General features: G+C 52.7%; 1 protein-coding gene across 1 annotated transcript in view; it reads right to left on the bottom strand.

Moving 5' to 3' along the window:
* LOC137535627 (oocyte zinc finger protein XlCOF29-like) overlaps nucleotides 1-15,617 on the bottom strand; it is a 60,919-nt gene that overhangs the window by 32,709 nt on the left and 12,593 nt on the right. The window contains exon 2 of the mRNA XM_068257486.1: nucleotides 4,964-5,259. Within this exon, the coding sequence (XP_068113587.1) occupies nucleotides 4,964-5,224 (261 nt within the window). The 5' untranslated portion in view covers nucleotides 5,225-5,259. The remainder of the gene's footprint in view (nucleotides 1-4,963; nucleotides 5,260-15,617) is intronic.

The raw sequence follows: 15,617 nt of genomic DNA, 5'->3' as shown, positions 1-15,617 counted from the left end.
GGACTCACCCCACACACTGAGGACTACGCAGGACGCACCCCACACACTGAGGACTACACAGGACTCACCCCACACACTGAGGACTACGCAGGACGCACCCCACACACTGAGGACTACACAGGACTCACCCCACACACTGAGGACTTCACAGGACTCACCCCACACACTGAGGACTACACAGGACTCACCCAACACACTGAGGACTACACAGGACTCACCCAACACACTGAGGACTACACAGGACTCACCCCACACTGAGGACTACACAGGACTCACCCCACACACTGAGGACTACACAGGACTCACCCCACACACTGCGGACTACACAGGACTCACCCCACACACTGCGGACTACACAGGACTCACCCCACACACTGAGGACTACACAGGACTCACCCCACACACTGAGGACTTCACAGGACTCACCCCACACACTGAGGACTACACAGGACTCACCGCACACACTGAGGACTACACAGGACTCACCCCACACACTGAGGACTACACAGGACTCACCCCACACACTGAGGACTACACAGGACTCACCCCACACACTGAGGACTACATAGGGCTCGCCCCACACACTGAGGACTACACAGGACTCACCGTACACACTGAGGACTACACAGGACTCACCCCACACTGAGGACTACACAGGACTCACCCCACACACTGAGGACTACGCAGGACGCACCCCACACACTGAGGACTACACAGGACTCACCCCACACACTGCGGACTACACAGGACTCACCCCACACACTGAGGACTACACAGGACTCACCCCTCACACTGAGGACTACACAGGACTCACCCCACATACTGAGGACTACACAGGACTCACCCCACACACTGAGGGCTACACAGGACTCACCCCACACACTGAGGACTACACAGGACTCACTCCACACACTGAGGACTACACAGGACTCACCCCACACACTGAGGACTACACAGGACTCACCCCACACACTGAGGACTACGCAGGACGCACCCCACACACTGAGGACTACACAGGACTCACCCCACACACTGCGGACTACACAGGACTCACCCCACACACTGAGGACTACACAGGACTCACCCCTCACACTGAGGACTACACAGGACTCACCCCACATACTGAGGACTACACAGGACTCACCCCACACACTGAGGACTTCACAGGACTCACCCCACACACTGAGGACTACACAGGACTCACCCCACACACTGAGGACTACACAGGACTACCCCACACACTGCGGACTACACAGGACTCACCCCACACACTGAGGACTACACAGGACTCACCCCACACACTGAGGACTACACAGGACTCACCACACACTGAGGACTTCACAGGACTCACCCCACACACTGAGGACTACACAGGACTCACTGTACACACTGAGGACTACACAGGACTCACCCCACACACTGAGGACTACACAGGCCTCAGGCCTCACCCCACACACTGAGGACTACACAGGACTCACCCCACAGACTAAGGACTTCACAGGACTCACCCCACACACTGAGGACTACACAGGACTCACCCCACACACTGCGGACTTCACAGGACTCACCCCACACACTGAGGACTTCACAGGACTCACCCCACACACTGAGGACTACACATGACTCACCCCACACACTGAGGACTACACAGGACTCACCCCACACACTGAGGACTACACAGGACTCACCCCACACACTGAGGACTACACAGGACTCACCCCACACACTGAGGATTACACAGGACTCACCTCACACACTGAGGACTACACATGACTCACCCACACACTGAGGACTACACATGACTCACCCCACACACTGAGGACTACACAGCACTCACCCCACACACTGAGGACTACACAGGACTCACCCCACACACTGAGGACTAAACAGTACTCACCCCACACACTGAGGATTACACAGGACTCACCCCACACACTGAGGACTTCACAGGACTCACCCCACACACTGAGGACTACACAGGACTCACCCCACACACTGAGGACTACACATGACTCACCCCACACACTGAGGACTACACAGGACTCATCCCACACACTAAGGACTACACAGGACTCACCCCACACACTGAGGACTTCACAGGACTCACCCCACACACTGAGGACTACACAGGACTCACCGTACACACTGAGGACTACACAGAACTCACCCACACACTGAGGACTACACAGGACTCACCCCACACACTGAGGACTACACAGGACTCACCCCACACACTGAGGACTTCACAGGACTCACCCCACACACTGAGGACTACACAGGACTCACCCCACACACTGAGGACTACACAGGACTCACCCCACACACTGAGGACTACACAGGACTCACCCCACACACTGAGGACTTCACAGGACTCACCCCACACACTGAGGACTTCACAGGACTCACCCCACACACTGAGGACTACACAGGACTCACCCCACACACTGAGGACTACACAGGACTCACCCCACACACTGAGGACTACACAGGACTCACCCCACACACTGAGGACTACACAGGACTCACCCCACACACTGAGGACTTCACAGGACTCACCCCACACACTGAGGACTTCACAGGACTCACCCCACACACTGAGGACTTCACAGGACTCACCCCACACACTAAGGACTACACAGGACTCACCCCACACACTGCGGACTACACAGGACTCACCCCACACACTGCGGACTACACAGGACTCACCCCACACACTGAGGACTACACAGGACTCACCCCACACACTGAGGACTTCACAGGACTCACCCCACACACTGAGGACTACACAGGACTCACCCCACACACTGAGGACTACACAGGACTCACCCCACACACTGAGGACTTCACAGGACTCACCCCACACACTGAGGACTTCACAGGACTCACCCCACACACTGAGGACTTCACAGGACTCACCCCACACACTGAGGACTACACAGGACTCACCCCACACACTGAGGACTACACAGGACTCACCCCACACACTGAGGACTTCACAGGACTCACCCCACACACTGAGGACTACACAGGACTCACCCCACACACTGAGGACTACACAGGACTCACCCCACACACTGAGGACTTCACAGGACTCACCCCACACACTGAGGACTACACAGGACTCACCCCACACACTGAGGACTACACAGGACTCACCCCACACACTGAGGACTACACAGGACTCACCCCACACACTGAGGACTACACAGGACTCACCCCACACACTGAGGACTTCACAGGACTCACCCCACACACTGAGGACTACACAGGACTCGCCCCACACACTGAGGACTTCACAGGACTCGCCCCACACACTGAGGACTACACAGGACTCGCCCCACACACTGAGGACTACACAGGACTCGCCCCACACACTGAGGACTACACAGGACTCGCCCCACACACTGAGGACTTCACAGGACTCGCCCCTCACACTGAGGACTACACAGGACTCGCCCCACACACTGAGGACTACACAGGACTCGCCCCACACACTGAGGACTACACAGGACTCGCCCCACACACTGAGGACTTCACAGGACTCACCCCACACACTGAGGACTACACAGGACTCAGGCCTCACCCCACACACTGAGGATTACACAGGACTCACCCCACACACTGAGGACTACACAGGACTCACCCCACACACTGAGGACTACACACGACTCACCCCACACACTGAGGACTACACAGGACTCACCCCACACACTGAGGACTACACAGGACTCATCCCACACACTGCGGACTACACAGGACTCACCCCACACACTGAGGACTACACAGGACTCACCCCACACACTGAGGACTACACAGGACTCACCCCACACACTGAGGACTACACAGGACTCACCCCAATCACTGAGGACTACACAGGACTCACCCCACACACTGAGGACTTCACAGGACTCACCCCACACACTGAGGACTACACAGGACTCATCCCACACACTAAGGACTACACAGGACTCACCCCACACACTAAGGACTACACAGGACTCACCCCACACACTGAGGGCTACACAGGACTCACCCCACACACTGAGGACTACACAGGACTCACCCCACACACTGAGGGCTACACAGGACTCACCCCACACACTGAGGGCTTCACAGGACTCACCCCACACACTGAGGACTACACAGGACTCACCCCACACACTGAGGACTACACAGCACTCACCCCACACACTGAGGACTACACAGGACTCACCCCACACACTGAGGACTACACAGGACTCACCCCACACACTGAGGACTACACAGGACTCACCCCACACACTGAGGACTACACAGGACTCATCCCACACACTGAGGACTACACAGGACTCACCCCACACACTGAGGACTACACAGCACTCACCCCACACACTGAAGACTACACAGCACTCACCCCACACACTGAGGACTACACAGGACTCACCCCACACACTGAGGACTACACAGGACTCACCCCACACACTGAGGGCTACACAGGACTCACCCCACACACTGAGGACTACACAGGACTCACCCCACACACTGAGGACTACACAGGACTCACCCCACACACTGAGGACTACACAGGACTCACCCCACACACTGAGGACTACACAGGACTCATCCCACACACTAAGGACTACACAGGACTCACCCCACACACTGAGGACTACACAGGACTCACCCCACACACTGAGGACTACACAGGACTCACCCCACACACTGAGGACTACACAGGACTCACCCCACACACTGAGGACTTCACGGGACTCACCCCACACACTGAGGACTTCACGGGACTCACCCCACACACTGAGGACTACACAGGACTCACCCCACACACTGAGGGCTACACAGGACTCACCCCACACACTGAGGACTTCACAGGACTCACCCCATACACTGAGGACTACACAGGACTCATCCCACACACTGAGGACTACACAGGACTCACCCCACACACTGAGGACTACACAGGACTCACCGGGGCATCTGGAAGAAGGAGAGTGTTGATGCCGGCCAGGCCAAGTGCTTCGGGTTCAGCCTGGAGGGAGGTAGAGTCATTGAGATCTATGGAATCTGGGTGTGTCCTCTTCCGCGGTGCATTTGCCTTGCGTCCCCGGCGAGAGGCGTTTGGGAAGATCGATGAAACTGGAACTTTTTTCAGAATGCTTCGCAGGTCCTCCGCTTGGTAAGAATTCTCTTCCATAAATATTCCTCTTCCGAAAGGAAGACCCTCATCCATTGTGACAGAAGAAATCAGAGTGCGACTACCATGGTCTGCAAGAGGGGAGGAGCTGTTACCTGACAGGTGGAGCTATGTTACCTGTCACACATAACAAGACATTACACAGAGCCATGTGTACACTCTACAAGAGGGGAGGAGCTATGTTACCTGTCACACATAACAAGACATTACACACAGCCATGTGTATACACTCTACAAGAGGGGAGGAGCTATGTTACCTGCCACACATAACAAGACATTACACACAGCCATGTGTACACACTCTACAAGAGGGGAGGAGCTATGTTACCTGACAGGTGGAGCTATGTTACCTGCCACACATAACAAGACATTACACACAGCCATGTGTACACTCTACAAGAGGGGAGGAGCTATGTTACCTGTCACACATAACAAGACATTACACACAGCCATGTGTATACACTCTACAAGAGGGTAGGAGCTATGTTACCTGACAGGTGGAGCTATGTTACCTGCCACACATAACAAGACATTACACACAGCCATGTGTATACACTACAAGAGGAGAGGAGCTGTGTTACCTGCCGCACATAACAAGACATTACACACAGCCATGTGTACACTCTACAAGAGGGGAGGAGCTATGTTACCTGCCACACATAACAAGACATTACACACAGCCATGTGTACACACCCTACAAGAGGGGAGGAGCTATGTTACCTGCCACACATAACAAGACATTACACACAGCCATGTGTATACACTACAAGAGGGGAGGATCTATGTCACCTGCCACACATAACAAGACATTACACACAGCCATGTATACACTCTACAAGAGGGGAGGAGCTATGTTACCTGTCACACATAACAAGACATTACACACAGCCATGTGTACACTCTACAAGAGGGGAGGAGCTATGTTACCTGCCACACATAACAAGACATTACACACAGCCATGTGTATACACTCTACAAGAGGGGAGGAGCTATGTTACCTGCCACACATAACAAGACATTACACACAGCCATGTGTACACTCTACAAGAGGGGAGAAGCTATGTTACCTGACAGGTGGAGCTATGTTACCTGCCACACATAACAAGACATTACACACAGCCATGTGTACACTCTACAAGAGGGGAGGGGCTATGTCACCTGCCACACATAACAAGACATTACACACAGCCATGTGTACACTCTACAAGAGGGGAGGAGCTATGTTACCTGCCACACATAACAAGACATTACACACAGCCATGTGTACACTCTACAAGAGGGGAGGAGCTATGTCACCTGCCACACAAAACAAGACATTACACACAGCCATGTGTATACACTCTACAAGAGGGGAGGAGCTATGTTACCTGCCGCACATAACAAGACATTACACACAGCCATGTGTATACACTACAAGGGGGGAGGAGCTATGTTACCTGCCACACAAAACAAGACATTACACACAGCCATGTGTATACACTCTACAAGAGGGGAGGAGCTATGTTACCTGCCACACATAACAAGACATTACACACCGCCATGTGTACACTCTACAAGAGGGGAGGGGCTATGTTACCTGCCACACATAACAAGACATTACACACAGCCATGTGTATACACTCTACAAGAGGGGAGGAGCTATGTTACCTGCCGCACATAACAAGACATTACACACAGCCATGTGTACACTCTACAAGATGGGAGGAGCTATGTCACCTGCCACACATAACAAGACATTACACACAGCCATGTGTACACTCTACAAGAGGGGAGGAGCTATGTTACCTTCCGCACATAACAAGACATTACACACAGCCATGTGTATACACTCTACAAGAGGGGAGGAGCAATGTCACCTGCCGCACATAACAAAACATTACACACAGCCATGCGTACACTCTACAAGAGGGGAGGAGCTATGTTACCTGCCACACATAACAAGACATTACACACCGCCATGTGTACACTCTACAAGAGGGGAGGAGCTATGTTACCTGCCGCACATAACAAGACATTACACACAGCCATGTGTACACTCTACAAGAGGGGAGGAGCTATGTTACCTGCCACACATAACAAGACATTACACACAGCCATGTGTACACTCTACAAGAGGGGAGGAGCTATGTTACCTGCCACACATAACAAGACATTACACACAGCCATGTGTACACTCTACAAGAGGGGAGGAGCTATGTTTCCTGTCACACATAACAAGACATTACACACAGCCATGTGTATACTCTATAAGAGGGGAGGAGCTATGTCACCTGCCACACATAACAAGACATTACACACAGCCATGTGTACACTCTACAAGAGGGGAGGAGCTATGTTACCTGTCACACATAACAAGACATTACACACAGCCATGTGTATACACTCTACAAGAGGGGAGGAGCTATGTTACCTGCCACACATAACAAGACATTACACACAGCCATGTATACACTCTACAAGAGGGGAGGAGCTATGTTACCTGCCACACATAACAAGACATTACACACAGCCATGTGTACACTCTACAAGAGGGGAGGAGCTATGTTACCTGCCACACATAACAAGACATTACACACAGCCATGTGTACACTCTACAAGAGGGGAGGAGCTATGTTACCTGCTACACATAACAAGACATTACACACAGCCATGTGTATACTCTACAAGAGGGGAGGAGCTATGTTACCTGCTACACATAACAAGACATTACACACAGCCATGTGTATACTCTATATATAAGAGGGGAGGAGCTATGTTACCTGTCACACATAACAAGACATTACACACAGCCATGTGTATACTCTACAAGAGGGGAGGAGCTATGTTACCTGCTACACATAACAAGACATTACACACAGCCATGTGTATACACTACAAGAGGGGAGGAGCTATGTTACCTGCTACACATAACAAGACATTACACACAGCCATGTGTATACTCTATAAGAGGGGAGGAGCTATGTTACCTGCCACACATAACAAGACATTACACACAGCCATGTGTATACTCTACAAGAGGGGAGGGGCTATGTTACCTGCCACACATAACAAGACATTACACACAGCCATGTGTATACTCTACAAGGGGGGAGGAGCTATGTTACCTGCCACACATAACAAGACATTGCACACAGCCATGTGTACACTCTACAAGAGGGGAGGAGCTATGTTACCTGCCACACATAACAAGACATTACACACAGCCATCTGTACACACTACAAGAGGGGAGGAGCTATGTTACCTGCCACACATAACAAGACATTACACACAGCCATGTGTATACACTACAAGAGAGGAGGAGCTATGTTACCTGCCACACATAACAAGACATCACACACAGCCATGTGTATACTCTACAAGAGGGGAGGAGCTATGTTACCTGCCACACATAACAAGACATTACACACAGCCATGTGTATACTCTATAAGAGGGGGGGGGCTATGTTACCTGCCACACATAACAAGACATTACACACAGCCATGTGTATACACTCTACAAGAGGGGAGGAGCTATGTTACCTGCTACACATAACAAGACATTACACACAGCCATGTGTATACACTACAAGAGGGGAGGAGCTATATTACCTGCCACACATAACAAAACATTACACACTGCCATGTGTATACACTCTACAAGAGGGGAGGAGCTATGTTACCTGCAACACATAACAAGACATTACACACAGCCATGTGTACACACTACAAGAGGGGAGGGGCTATGTCACCTGCCACACATAACAAGACATTACACACAGCCATGTGTACACTCTACAAGAGGGGAGGAGATGTGTCACCTGCCACACATAACAAGACATTACACACCGCCATGTGTACACTCTACAAGAGGGGAGGGGCTATGTTACCTGCCGCACATAACAAGACATTACACACAGCCATGTGTACACTCTACAAGAGGGGAGGAGCTATGTTACCTGCCACACATAACAAGACATTATACACAGCCATGTGTATACACTACAAGAGGGGAGGGGCTATTTTACCTGCCACACATAAGACATTACACACAGCCATGTGTACACTCTACAAGAGGGGAGGAGCTATGTTACCTGCCACACATAACAAGACATTACACACTGCCATGTGTACACTCTACAAGAGGGGAGGAGCTATGTTACCTGCCACACATAACAAGACATTACACACAGCCATGTATACACTCTACAAGAGGGGAGGAGATGTGTCACCTGCCGCACATAACAAGACATTACACACAGCCATGTGTACACTCTACAAGAGGGGAGGAGCTATGTTACCTGCCGCACATAACAAGACATTACACACAGCCATGAGTACACTCTACAAGAGGGGAGGAGCTATGTCACCTGCCACACATAACAAGACATTACACACAGCCATGTGTATACACTACAAGAGGGGAGGGGCTATGTCACCTGCCACACATAACAAGACATTACACACAGCCATGTGTACACACTCTACAAGAGGGGAGAAGCTATGTTACCTGCCACACATAACAAGACATTACACACAGCCATGTGTACACACTCTACAAGAGGGGAGGGGCTATGTCACCTGCCACACATAACAAGACATTACACACAGCCATGTGTATACTCTATAAGAGGGGAGGAGCTATGTTACCTGCCACACATAACAAGACATTACACACAGCCATGTGTATACTCTATAAGAGGGGAGGAGCTATGTTACCTGCCACACATAACAAGACATTACACACAGCCATGTGTACACTATACAAGAGGGGAGGAGCTATGTTACCTGCCACACATAACAAGACATTACACACAGCCATGTGTACACTCTACAAGAGGGGAGGAGCTATGTCACCTGCCACACATAACAAGACATTACACACAGCCATGTGTACACTCTACAAGAGGGGAGGAGCTATGTTACCTGCCACACATAACAAGAGGGGAAGGAGTAATGCTGTGCAGGGAAAAGAGGGGAGGAGTAATGAAGTGCAGGGAGAAGAGGGGGAGAAGAAATGTTGTGCAAGGAGAAGAGGGGGAGGAGTAATGCTGTGCAGTGAGAAGAGGGGGAGGAGTAACGTTGTGCAGGAAGAAGAGGGGAAGGAGTAACACTGTACAGGGAGAAGAGGGGGAGGAGTAATGCTGTACAGGGAGAAGAGGGGGAGGAGTAATGCTGTGCAGGGATAAGAGGGAGAGGAGTAATGTTGTGCAGTGAGAAGAGGGGGAGGAGTAATGTTGTGCAGGAAGAAGTGGGGAAGGAGTAATGCTGTACAGGGAGAAGAGGGGGAGGAGTAATGCTGTACAGGGAGAAGAGGGGGAGGAGAAATGCTGTGCAGGGAAAAGAGGGGGAGGAGTAATGAAGTGCAGGAAGAAGAGGGGGAGGAGTAATGCTGTGCAGGGATAAGAGGGGGAGGAGTAATGTTGTGCAGTGAGAAGAGGGGGAGGAGTAATGTTGTGCAGTGAGAAGAGGGGGAGGAGTAATGTTGTGCAGGAAGAAGTGGGGAAGGAGTAATGCTGTACAGGGAGAAGAGGGGGAGGAGTAATGCTGTACAGGGAGAAGAGGGGGAGGAGTAATGCTGTGCAGGGAAAAGAGGGGGAGGAGTAATGAAGTGCAGGGAGAAGAGGGGGAGAAGAAATGTTGTGAAAGGAGAAGAGGGGGGCGGAGGAATGCTGTGCAGTGATGAGGGGGAGGAGTAATGCTGTGCAGTGAGAAGAGGGGGAGGAGTAATGCTGTGCAGTGAGAAGAGGGGGAGGAGTAATGCTGTACAGGGAGAAGAGGGGGAGGAGTAATGCTGTGCAGGGAGAAGAGGGGGAGGAGTAATGCTGTACAGGGAGAAGAGGGGGAGGAGTAATGCTGTACAGCGAGAAGAACAGAGGAGCAATGCTGTGCAGGAAAAATAGTGGGAGGAGTAATGCTGTGCAGGGAAAATAGTGGGAGGAGTAATGCTGTGAAGGGAGAACAGGGGAGGAGCAATGCTGTGCAGGGAAAATAGTGGGAGGAGGAATGCTGTGCAGAGAGGAGTAGTGATCTGCAGAGATGAGGGGGAGGAGTCAATGTCAGCAGTGATAAGGGGGAGGAGAAATGCTGTGCAGGGAGAAGAGGCGGAGGAGTAATGCTGTGCAGGCAGAAGAGGGGGAGGAGTAATGCTGTGCAGTGATGAGGGGGAGGAGTAATGCTGTGCAGTGATGAGGTGGAGGAGTTATGGTGTGCAGGGAGAAGAGGTGGAGGAGTAATGCTGTGCAGGGAGAAGAGGGGGAGATAAGCAAGGCTGTGCAGTGATGAGGGGAGGAGTAATGCTCTGCAGGGTAAAGAAGGGGAGGAGTTATGCTGTGCAGTGATGAGGGGGAGGAGTAATGCTGTGAAGGGAGAAGAGGGGGAGGAGTTATGCTGTGCAGTGATGAGGGGGAGGAGTAATGCTGTGCAGGGAGAAGAGGGGGAGGAGCAATGCTGTGCAGGGAGAAGAGGGGAGGAGTAATGCTGTGCAGGGAGAAGAGGGGAGGAGTAATGCTGTGCAGGGAGAAGGGGGGGCTGGAGTAATGTTGTGCAGGGAGATGAGGAGGAGGAGTAATGCTGTGCAGGGAGAAGAGGGGGAGGAGTAATGCTGTGCAGAGATGAGGGGGATGAGTAATGCTGTGCAGAGAGAAGAGGGAGAGGAGTAATGCTGTGCAGTGATGAGGGGGAGGAGTAATGCTGTGCAGGGAGATGAGGAGGAGGAGCAATGCTGTGCAGGGAGAAGAGGGGAGGAGTAATGCTGTGCAGGGAGAAGAGGGGATGAGTAATGCTGTGCAGGGAGAAGAGGGGGAGGAGTAATGCTGTGCAGGGAGAAGGGGGGCTGGAGTAATGTTGTGCAGGGAGATGAGGAGGAGGAGTAATGCTGTGCAGGGAGAAGAGGGGGAGGAGTAATGCTGTGCAGTGATGAGGGGAGGAGTAATGCTGTGCAGTGATGAGGGGAGGAGTAATGCTGTGCAGGGAGATGAGGAGGAGGAGTAACGCTCTGCCCAAGATGAGGGGGAGGAGTAATGCTGTGCAGGGAGAAGAGGGGGAGGAGTAATGCTGTGCAGTGATGAGGGGGAGGAGTAATGCTGTGCAGGGAGATGAGGAGGAGGAGTAATGCTGTGCAGTGATGAGGGGGAGGAGTAATGCTGTGCAGGGAGAAGAGAGGGAGGAGCAATGCTGTGCAGGGAGAAGAGAACAGGAGCAATGCTGTGCAGGGAGAAGAGGGGAGGAGTAATGCTGTGCAGGGAGAAGAGGGGAAGGAGTAATGCTGTGCAGGGAGAAGGGGGGGCTGGAGTAATGCTGTGCAGTGATGAGGGGGAGGAGTAATGCTGTGCAGGGAGAAGAGGGGGAGGAGTAATGCTGTGCCGTGATGAGGGGAGGAGTAATGCTGTGCAGGGAGCTGAGGAGGAGGAGTAACGCTCTGCAGAGATGAGGGGGAGGGGGAATGCTGTGCAGATAGAAGAGGGGAAGGAGTAATGCTGTGCAGTGATGAGGGGGAGGAGTAAGGCTGTGCAGGGAGATGAGGAGGAGGAGTAACGTTCTGCAGAGATGAGGGGAAAAAGTAATGCTGTGCAGGGAGAAGAGGGGGAGGAGTAATGCTGTGCAGGGAGAAGAGGGGGAGGAGTAATGTTGTGCAGTGATGAGGGGGAGGAGTAATGCAGTACAGGGAGAAGAGGGGGGGGAGTAATGCTGTGCAGTGATGAGGGGGAGGAGTAATGCTGTGCAGGGAGATGAGGAGGAGGAGTAATGCTGTGCAGTGATGAGGGGGAGGAGTAATGCTGTGCAGGGAGATGAGGAGGAGGAGTAACGCTCTGCAGAGATGAGGGGGAGGAGTAATGCTGTGCAGGGAGAAGAGGGGGAGGAGTAATGCTGTGCAGCTATAAGGGGGAGGAGTAATGCTGTGCAGGGAGAAGAGGGGGAGGAGTAATGCTGTGCAGTGATGAGGGGAGGAGTAATGCTGTGCAGGGAGAAGAGGGGGGGGAGTAATGCTGTGCAGTGATGAGGGGGAGGAGTAATGCTGTGCAGGGAAATGAGGAGGAGGAGTAACGCACTGCAGTGATGAGGAGAAGGAGTAATGCTGTGCAGGGAGAAGAGGAGGAGGAGTAATGCTGTGCAGTGATGAGGGGGAGGAGTAATGCTGTGCAGGGAGAAGAGGGGGAGGAGTAATGCTGTGCAGTGATAAGGGGGAGGAGTAATGCTGTGCAGGGAGAAGAGGGGGAGGAGTAACGCTGTGCAGTGAGAAGAGGGGGAGGAGTAATGCTGTGCAGGTAGATGAGGAGGAGGAGCAATGCTGTGCAGGGAGAAGAGGAGGGGGAGTTATGCTGTGCAGTGATGAGGGGGAGGAGTAATGCTGAGCAGCGATGAGGGGGAGGAGTAATGCTGTGCAGGGAGAAGAGGGGGAGGAGTAATGCTGTGCAGTGATGAGGGGGAGAAGTAATGCTGTGCAGAGATGAGGAGAAGGAGTAATGCTGTGCAGGGAGATGAGGAGGAGGAGTAACGCTCTGTAGTGATGAGGGGGAGGAGTAATGCTGTGCAGGGAGATGAGGAGGAGGAGTAATGCTGTGCAGGGAGAAGAGGAGGAGGAGTAATGCTGTGCAGGGAGATGAGGAGGAGGAGTAATGCTGTGCAGGGAGAAGAGGAAGAGGAGTAATGCTGTGCAGGGAGAAGAGGAAGAGGAGTAATGCTGTGCAGTGATGAGGGGGAGGAGTAATGCTGTGCAGTGATGAGGGAGAGGAGTAATGCTGTGCAGTGATGAGGGGGAGGAGTAATGCTGTGCAGGGAGAAGAGGGGGAGGAGTAATGCTGTGCAGTGATAAGGGGGAGGAGTAATGCTGTGCAGGGAGAAGAGGGGGAGGAGTAATGCTGTGCAGTGATGAGGGGGAGGAGTAATGCTGTGCAGGGAGATGAGGAGGAGGAGTAACGGTCTGCAGTGATGAGGGGGAGGAGTAATGCTGTGCAGGTAGATGAGGAGGAGGAGTAATGCTGTGCAGGGAGAAGAGGAGGGGGAGTTATGCTGTGCAGTGATGAGGGGGAGGAGTAATGCTGAGCAGCGATGAGGGGGAGGAGTAATGCTGTGCAGGGAGAAGAGGGGGAGGAGTAATGCTGTGCAGTGATGAGGGGGAGGAGTAAAGCTGTGCAGAGATGAGGAGAAGGAGTAATGCTGTGCAGGGAGATGAGGAGGAGGAGTAACGCTCTGTAGTGATGAGGGGGAGGAGTAATGCTGTGCAGGGAGATGAGGAGGAGGAGTAATGCTGTGCAGGGAGAAGAGGAGGAGGAGTAATGCTGTGCAGGGAGATGAGGAGGAGGAGTAATGCTGTGCAGGGAGAAGAGGAAGAGGAGTAATGCTGTGCAGGGAGAAGAGGAAGAGGAGTAATGCTGTGCAGTGATGAGGGGGAGGAGTAATGCTGTGCAGTGATGAGGGAGAGGAGTAATGCTGTGCAGTGATGAGGGGGAGGAGTAATGCTGTGCAGGGAGATGAGGAGGAGGAGTAATGCTGTGCAGGGAGATGAGGAGGAGGAGTAATGCTGTGCAGTGATGAGGAGGAGTTATGCTGTGCACTGATGAGGGGGAGGAGTAATGCTGTGCAGTGATGAGGGGGAGGAGTTATGCTGTGCAGTGATGAGGGGGAGGAGTAATGCTGTGCAGTGAGATGAGAAGGAGGAGTTATGCTGTGCAGGGAGAAGAGGGGGAGGAGTAATGCTGTGCAGGGATAAGAGGGGGAGGAGTAATGCTGTGCAGGGATAAGAGGGGGAGGAGTTATGCTGTGCAGAGAGAAGAGGGGGAGGAGTTATGCAGTGCAGTGCTGAGGGGGAGGAGTAATGCTGTGCAGGGAGAAGGGGGCTGGAGTAATGCTGCGCAGGGAGAAGAGGGGGAGGAGTTATGTTGTGCAAGGAGAAGAGGGGGAGGAGTAATGCTGTGCAGTGATGAGGGGAGGAGTAATGCTGTGCAGGGAGATGAGGAGGAGGAGAAACGCTCTGCAGAGATGAGGGGGAGGGGAAATGCTGTGCAGAGAGAAGAGGGGGAAGAGTAATGCTGTGCAGTAATGAGGGGGAGGAGTAAGGCTGTGCAGGGAGATGAGGAGGAGGAGTAACGCTCTGCAGAGATGAGGGGGAGGAGTAATGCTGTGCAGGGAGATGAGGGGGAGGAGTAATGCTGTGCAGGGAGAAGAGGGGGAGGAGTAATGCTGTGCAGTGATGAGGGGGAGGAGTAATGCTGTACAGGGAGAAGAGGGGGGAGTAATGCTGTGCAGTGATGAGGGGGAGGAGTAATGCTGTGCAGGGAGATGAGGAGGAGGAGTAATGCTGTGCAGTGATGAGGGGGAGGAGTAATGCTGTGCAGGGAGATGAGGAGGAGGAGTAACGCTCTGCAGAGATGAGGGGGAGGAGTAATGCTGTGCAGGGAGTAGAGGGGGAGGAGTAATGCTGTGCAGTGATAAGGGGGAGGAGTAATGCT

This window comes from Hyperolius riggenbachi, chromosome 10 (assembly GCF_040937935.1).
Source record: "Hyperolius riggenbachi isolate aHypRig1 chromosome 10, aHypRig1.pri, whole genome shotgun sequence".
Taxonomy (NCBI): domain Eukaryota; kingdom Metazoa; phylum Chordata; class Amphibia; order Anura; family Hyperoliidae; genus Hyperolius; species Hyperolius riggenbachi.
The sequence above is the reverse complement of the archived record's forward strand: the minus strand, read 5'-3'. Positions and strand labels throughout refer to the sequence as shown.